This window comes from Camelus bactrianus, chromosome 6 (genome assembly GCF_048773025.1).
Source record: "Camelus bactrianus isolate YW-2024 breed Bactrian camel chromosome 6, ASM4877302v1, whole genome shotgun sequence".
NCBI classification, from domain to species: domain Eukaryota; kingdom Metazoa; phylum Chordata; class Mammalia; order Artiodactyla; family Camelidae; genus Camelus; species Camelus bactrianus.
In genome coordinates, this window is record NC_133544.1 from 64403083 (window position 1) to 64411480 (window position 8398).

Genomic DNA, 8398 nt, shown 5'->3' on the forward strand with positions numbered 1-8398 from the left:
GGTTTTTTTCTCCCGGTCTGTGTCTTGCGTTGGTCCTTCCAGGCAAGAAGCCTCCCTACTCTCTAATTCCAAGGATCTCTTTTTGTCAGGATTAGGAATGAGAGAAGATGAAAATAGAGCAGGTAACAGCAGGCATAATCACTGCAGCTTAAAATCATGCATATGAAGGAGAAATCTTGAGGTGAGGTGAATTCATGGAAGTCAAGGATTGGCTAGTCTCTGATTCTATTCCCTCCTCCAGGGAATCATTAACCCTTTAAGACCCAGATTAAGTCAACTATGTCTTGGATATCTTCCTTCTTATGAGGCTAAGATTTTCCACACAATGATTTTCTGTGAATGGTCTTCTCTGATTAAATGATAGTGAAAGACTGTCTCTTCAGTTAATGACACAGTCTTCCCCAATAGAGAATATTATCTGAAGGAGTTTGGATTTCTATCTACACAATCTATTTGGTCTCAAGAAAACCAGCATGAGCCCAGCAGTTCCTGATTAAGGCAAGTCATCCCCCTCCTTCTTTCGTCCAATCACCACTCTCTCCCCTGCCCCAATCAGTCCCTGCGGACAAATGATTTAACCTTTTGAAACCAAGTAAAACTCTCAGGCCTTGGCCAAGTGCTTGGCTTCCCTTCTGGAGACCCCTTTTTCCTCACCTATCTCACATGAATCAACTAGCTATGGCTCAACTAGACAGGTTAGTTGTAATTGCCACTACAGTTTATTCATTGCCATATGTTATAACATCTTCTAATTATTTTGTTCCTAAAAGAAAGGTAATAAATAATGTCTCTCTCCTTTTTTTGTTTATTTTCTTGTGACTTTTTTTAATTATAAGTTTTTTTCTGAAATATTTTCAAAATGATAAATCTTTAGCTAGACTCATCAAGAAAAAAAAGGACAGGACCCAAATCAATGAAATCAGAAATGAAAAGGAGAAGTTACAACCAATACCACAGAAATACAAAGGATCACAAGAAACTATTACAAACAACTATATGCCAATAAAATGGACAACCTAAAAGGAATGGACAAATTCTTAGAAAGATACAAACTCCCAAGATTGAACCAGGAAGAAACTGAAAATATGAACAGATCAATTGCCAGCACTGAAACCAAATAAGTGATTTAAAAACTCCCAACAAACAAAAGTCCAGGACCAGGAGGCTTATCAGGTAAATTCTACCAAACATTCAGAGAAGAACTAACACCTACCTTTCTGAAATATCCCAAAAAATTACAGAGGAAGGAACAATTCTGAACTCATTCCACAAGGCCAGCATCACCCAGATACCAAAATTAGACAAAAATATCACAAAAAAGGAAATTACAGGCCAATATTACTGATGAACATAAATACAAAAATCCTTAACAAAATATTAGCAAACCAAATCTAACAACACATTAAAAAGGATCATATACATGACCAAGTGGGACTTATCCCAGGGATGCAAGGATTTTTCAATATCCACAAATCAATCAATGTGATACATCACATTAACAAACTGAAGAATAAAAACCATACAATCATCTCAATAGATACAGAAAAGCTTTTGACAAAATTCAACATCCATTTATGATTTAAAAAAAACTCTCCAGAAAGTGGACATAGAGGGAACATACCTCAATATAATAAAGGCCGTATATGACAAACTGACAGTTAATATCACATTCAATGGTGAAAAGCTGAAAGCATTTCCTCTAAGATCAGGAATAAGACAAGGATGCTCACTCTTGCCACTTCCATTCAAAATAGTATTGAAAGTCCTAGCCACAGCAATGAGACAAGGAAAAAGAAAGAAAGAAAGAATGGTATTCAACTTGAAAGTGAAGTAAAACTGTCACTATTTGCAGATGACATAACACTGTACCTATGACATAATACTAATCCTAAAGATGCCACCAGAAAACTACTCAAGCTCATCAATGACTTCAGTAAAGTTGTAGGATAAAAAATTAATATACAGAAATCTGTTGCACTTCTATACACTAATAATGAACTATCAGAAAAATAAATGAAGGAAATAATCCCATTTTCCATGGCATCAAAAAAGAATAAATACCTAGGAATAAACTGACCTAAGGCAGTAAAAGACTTGTACTTGGAAAACTATAAGACACTGATGAAAGACATATATCAGGAGATACATGAACCTCAATGTTCAAAGCAGCATTATTTACAATTGCCAAGATATGGAAGCAACCTAAGTGTCCATCAACAGATGAATGGATAAAGAAGATGTGGTATACACACTCACACACACACTCACACACACACAGTGGAATACTACTGAGCCATTAAAAAGGATGAAATTTTGCTATTTGTAACAACATGAATGGAATTGGAGGGTATTGTGCTAAATAAGTCAGACAGGGAAAGACAAATACTGTATGATATCACTTATATGTAGAATCTAAAAAATTAAACAAATAGTGAATATAACCAAAAAGAAACAGGCTCATAGACATAGTGAACAAACTAATGGTTAACAGTGGGGAGAAGGAAAGAGAGGAGGGGTGAGATAGGGATAGGGGATTGAGAGGTACAATTATGTATAAAATAAATAAACTAGAAGGATATATTGTATAGCATGTGGAATATAGCCAGTATTTTATGATGACTATAAATGGAGTATAACCTTTAAAAATTGTGTATTATTATATTGTACACTTGTAACTTATATAATATCATACATATATTTCAATAAAAAAAGAAACAAAATATATTATGGTCCATCTAGCATCAATAATTGAACAAGCTCTAGATACTAGGTGGCTCTGATTACATCCCAGCTCAACAAGGTCTCACCATAGATCCTCCTTTTTTAAAAATTAAACTTAACATGCTTTATGTTACATATATTATGCAAAAAAAATAACATACCAAAACTTACAGGATACAGCTAAAGCAGGGATAACAGGGAAATTTATAGCTATGCATTAAAAAAGGAAAAAGATCTCAAATCAATTATCTTTCACCTTAAAGAATTAGGAAGAGGAGGAAAGTAAACCCAGAACAAGCAGAGAAAGAAGATAATAAAGATTAGAACAGAAATAAATGAAATAGAGAATAGAAAAACAATAGGGATAATAAAACCAATCTTTCTTTGAAAATTTTCTTTGAAAGATCACAAAATTAACAAAACTTTAGCTAGATTGACCAAGAAAAAAAAGAGGAGACTCAAATTACTAAAACCAAGAATCAACAAGGGGACATTACTACCAACCTTAAAGAAATAAAAAGAATTATGATAGAATCCTACAAATAATTGTATGTCAACAAATTAGATAACCTTGGTGATAACTAGGTCTATTCACAGATGATGCAATTTTTTAATCTAGAAAACCCTAAAGAATCCACTAAAAAATTTTTACTAGAATTAATGAGTTCAGTAAGGTTTCAGGGTATAAGATCAATAAATAAGAATCAATGGTATTCCCATATACTAGCAATGAACGATCTGAAAATAAAATTAAGAAAACAATTCCATTTATAATAGCACCAAAAAATAAAACACATAGGGATAAACTTAATGAAGAAGTATAAAACTTGTACACTGAAAATTATAAAACATCATTGAAAGGAATTAAAGTATATTTAAATAAATAGACATCCCATGTTTATGGATTTGAAGAGTTAATGTTGATAAGATGGCAATACTTCCAAAATTTATGTACAGATTCAATGCAATCTCTATCAAAATTCCAGTTAGCTCCTTTTTTTTTTTTTTTTTGCAGATATGGACAATCTGATCCTAAAGTTCATATAGAAACACAAGGGATCCAGAACAGCTAAAATAATGTTGAAAAATAACAAAGTTGGAGGACTTATATAGCTTAATTTCAAAACTTACTACAAAGCTACAATAATCAAGACAGCATGGTATTGGTATAGGATATGCACATAAACCAATGAAACAGAATTGAGAGTCCAGGGAGAAATCCTTACATGTATGGTTAATTGATTTTTAACAAGCATACCAAGAAAATTCAATGGGGGAAGAATAGCTTTTTCAACAAATGGCATTGGGACAACTGGATAGATACATGCAAAGGAATGAAGTTGGATCATTATCTTGCAATGTATTAAAAATTAACTTAAAGTTGACCATAGACCTAAATGCTAAAACTACAAAATTCTTAGAAGAAAATATAATACCTTTGTGACCTTGGATTATGCAGTATCAGATATGACACTGTGGAGTTAGACATGGAACCAAAAGCACAAGTGACAAAAGAAAAAATAGGTAAACTGGACTTCATCCAAATTAAAAACTTTTGTGCTTTAAAGGCCACTATCAAGAAAGTGAAAAGCCAACCCATAGAATGGGAAAAATATTTGCAAATCTTACATCTGATAGGAGACATGTATCCAAAAATCACAAGTAACTCTTACAACCAACAATATAAAGGCAAACAACCCAATTAAAAAATAGGCAAAGTATCTGAGACATTTTTCCAAAGAAGATAAATAAATGGCTGAAATATATGAAAGATGTCCAATGTGATTTTTCATTAGGGACATGCAAATCAATATCACAAAAAGAAAGAATAAATTAAAAAAACAAAACAAGAAATCAATGACAATAACAACTATTGGTGAGGATATGAAGAAATTGGAACTTTCATACATTCCTAGTAGGAATATAAAAGTGTACAACTACTTTCAAAAATAGTTTGGGAGTTCCCCCAAATAACAAAAAATTACCATATTTCCAAGCAACTCCACTTCTAGGTATATACCTAAAAGAAATGAAAACATACGTCTACACAAAAACATATACACAGATGTTCATAGCAGCATTACTCATAATAGCCAAAGAGTGAAAATAACTCAAATATCCATCAACTGTTAAGTGTATAAATAAAATGTGGTATTATAATTCAGCAATAAAAAATGAAGTGTTAATAAATGGTACAACATGGATTAACTTTGAAAACATTATGCTAAGTGGAAAAAGCCAGACACAAAACAATCATATATTATGTGATTCCATTTATAGAAAATGTCCAGAATAGGCAAATCCATAGAAACTTAAAGCAGACTAATGATTATCAGGGGCAGGGAGAAGGGACATGGAGAATGTTTGCATAGGGTTCATCTTAGGGGTACTTAAATGTTCTAAAATTACATAGTGGGGATGAACGCATAACTCTGATCATAGTAAAAATTAATGAATTGTACACTTCAAAAGAGTGAACTTTACAGTATACCCCAATATAACTATTATGTATGATCTATATGTATTATATGCAACATATATTATATGTGTTTTATCATATAAATGTTATTATATGTCATATTTATCTCACACATATAAATGAGGTAATAGAAGAACACATATGAACAGTATAAATAATAATAATAAAGTGTGCACACACATACATATAAGCTTAAGAAACAGAACATTACCAGGACTCTGTAATTCCTCACTCATACTATTCCCCTCTTCCCCTGAGGTGACCACTATCTTGACTACTGTGTTAATAACTGACTTATATTTCTTTATAATTTTATAAAGAAAATTTAAATTATTCAATGTATTTATTACAAAGAAAACAAATTTATTATTTCATTACATGAATATATATCAATGTATATTCATCTTCTGATCAGTGGACATTTATGTTGTTTCCATTATGGAATGGAGTGCTGCTGGAAACATTCTGGTATATGTCTCCTGGTACATGTATGCAAAAACCTCTGCAAATTTTATACCCAGAAGTAAAGTTGCGTGTTCAACTTTACTAGATAATGCTAAGCTTTTTTCCGAAGTAAATGTACCATTTATACACCCATGGACAGTACACAAAGTGCCTTATCTTTAAAATAAAATTTACAGAAGTGAAATCAAGTGAAAAGAATTAATAGTAGCCATGAATACGACTGAAGGGTAGAAGCGTACGAACAAAGTTACAAAAATATCTTAAAGGGAGTGTAGAAGAAGCACTAGTAGGGCCGTGCCCTTTCCTTTTAAATTGCCTACCTCTGCTTAGTGAGAGGGCTTATCACATGGATAAATGTATGTGACACACTCATTTGTTCTTGGTTTTTGTTGTGATGTTTGTCATGGTGGCAGTTAACTTTACTTCCTAAACCCGCACAGTAAAACTTTTATAAGACTATACGGATAAAATGTTGAGAAGTTTGAAGAAAAGAGCTGAGAGCAAAGCAGTCACTGTGCAGGCTAGCAAGATGCCCCACAATAACAGACTGAGAGCTGTTTTCATTCTAAGAGGCATCTATCCTTAGGCACTAAATTTACCTTTGGACGTTGGTATCATAGGAGATATCGAGTCCATGTCTCTAACACATCCTTGATGTACTTTCCGCCAGCAGATGAGATGTCATATCAGCTCCCAAGCTGTGAGATATCCCACAGGACACAAAAATAAAGAAAAAGTTCAGCCAATTACATACAACTTCAGGATGCCTTCTGCAGTCTGTACTTGAGTTTCAGCAGGAATCTCTCAACACTTATGCAATGGTATACGACACATCTTAGTCTTTTTAGTAGTGGTGTGGATCACTCTATACAAAGGGCAAGACCAAGCATTCAGTAATAATAACATTATTTATTCAAAATGAAATCAATTTTTCTGATTTTAGAATTGATGCATATCATTTTGGATCAATTTTTAACTGTCTATTCAGCCTGGAAGCTAATGACCACACCCTCTGACTAAGGAATGAGCTTCTGACTCCTCTCCCTACTCCATTTATAGGGATTGACCACCCAACAACCAGTTTATATTCCATGATCCAGTTCCTACAGTCATCGTTCATTAGACCAGGGTTAGACAACTGATCTAAGCTGGGCCAGATTCTCTTTCCCAGGCATTTGGAAATGGGGCTAAGAGTTAAATTAGCCTCTTTGGATGGCTAGAACTATTACGTAAACTTGAGAGTTCTGGGATGGCCATATTCTGCTTTGTAGCCTAAATAACTGGGGAAATCCTATCTGCTGAGTCACCTCAAACCTTGGTCAACATTCTTTTCTTGGATTATAGTATCCAATCTCCTGGCTGTAAATACTATGTGCGTGTAAGTATATAAATATTGCTTCCAAAATTTTTATTTCCAGTTCTGACCCTCATTTTTGTACAACTTCTTGTCTTCTAAACATTTCCACTTGCATGACTGCTAAATATCTGAGACTCCCTTGCTTCACACAGGAATTTTAACTTCTCTCTCAAATCTCATCTTCCAGGCCTTCTCTGTCTCCATAAATGGCATTACCATCCTACTAGTTCCTAAAGTTTTTTTTTTTCATTTTGCAGTTCTTTTCCCCATCTTTTAAAAATGTTAATTTTTTTAATTGAAGTATAGTCAGTTTACAATTTTGTGTCAATTTCTGGTGTACAGATAATGTTTCAGTTCCTAAAGTCTTCATTCCCTCCTTTCTGTTATCCATTAGCAAATCCTTCAGGTATCTCCTGAAAAACATATCACCCTGTTTCCAAGGTCACTACTATAAATCAAGCCACCAGTGTCTCTTACATCAACAACTACTACTAAAACAGCTATAATGTTTGCCTAACGCTCTCCCCATTTCCCTCTCTCCATCCCCCTCCCATCGATTCTCCCTAAAACATCCACAATGCTCTTTATAAAAACAACCCAGGTCATAGCATTTTCTGTTTAAAATTCTCCAACAGTTTTCCTCTACATTTAAAATAAAATCTAAACTCCTTACCGTGGTCAGTGTGGCTCTGCAGGATCTGACCTTCTTGTTTTTTCAGATCATACTTTGTATTTCTTCTCTTCCAGCAAATAGCACTCTTTGACACCAGCCTCCTCTCTGCTCCTGAAACCATCAAGTTCTTCTTGCCTCAGGGCCTTTGTACATGGCTGGAATGTTCTTTCCCTTGCTCTGTACATGGCTAGTTCCTTCTTATCCTTGAGTCTCTCAGCATCTTTTCATCTGCCAAGGGGAATTCCTCTGACTTCATAACTATAATGAGCATTTCCTCAGTTATGCTCTATCGTGTCGCCCTGCTTATTTCACTGGTAAATAACATTTTACCATACTCAGAAACTACCTTCAGTTATTTGTACTTTTTAATTGTCTTTTCTCACTAAAATATAATGACTTCAAAAGCAGAAAATTGGTTTATCTCATTTACCTCTAGAGTTCCCAGTACTTGAACAACTCCTAGAATGTAGTAGGCACCTAATAAATATATATTGAATAAATGAATAGATGAATGAATACACAAATCAAGAGACAGAATAATAGTGAATGGCTAAGATGAGTTAAAAGTCCTGAAAGCTTTCTGTCCCTGATTTTGGTCTTTTCCAAGGCCTGTCTCCATCCCTGTTCTTAGGTTCTATAGGAGAGTACTATGTCCTATCCAACAAATTCCCCCTTTTGCTGAAGTTAGCTTGACTTGTCAACT

The 8398-nt window shown here is 34.0% G+C and overlaps 1 protein-coding gene across 1 annotated transcript in view; it reads right to left on the bottom strand.

Annotated features, from left to right (window-relative positions):
- The window catches only part of RPGRIP1 (RPGR interacting protein 1), a 60132-nt gene extending 52215 nt beyond the window's left edge, over positions 1-7917 (bottom strand). The window contains 2 exon segments of the mRNA XM_074365826.1: positions 6265-6363; positions 7696-7917. Of these exon segments, the coding sequence (XP_074221927.1) occupies positions 6265-6301 (37 nt within the window). The 5' untranslated portion in view covers positions 6302-6363; positions 7696-7917.
- Between the last annotated feature and the right edge of the window lie 481 nt (positions 7918-8398).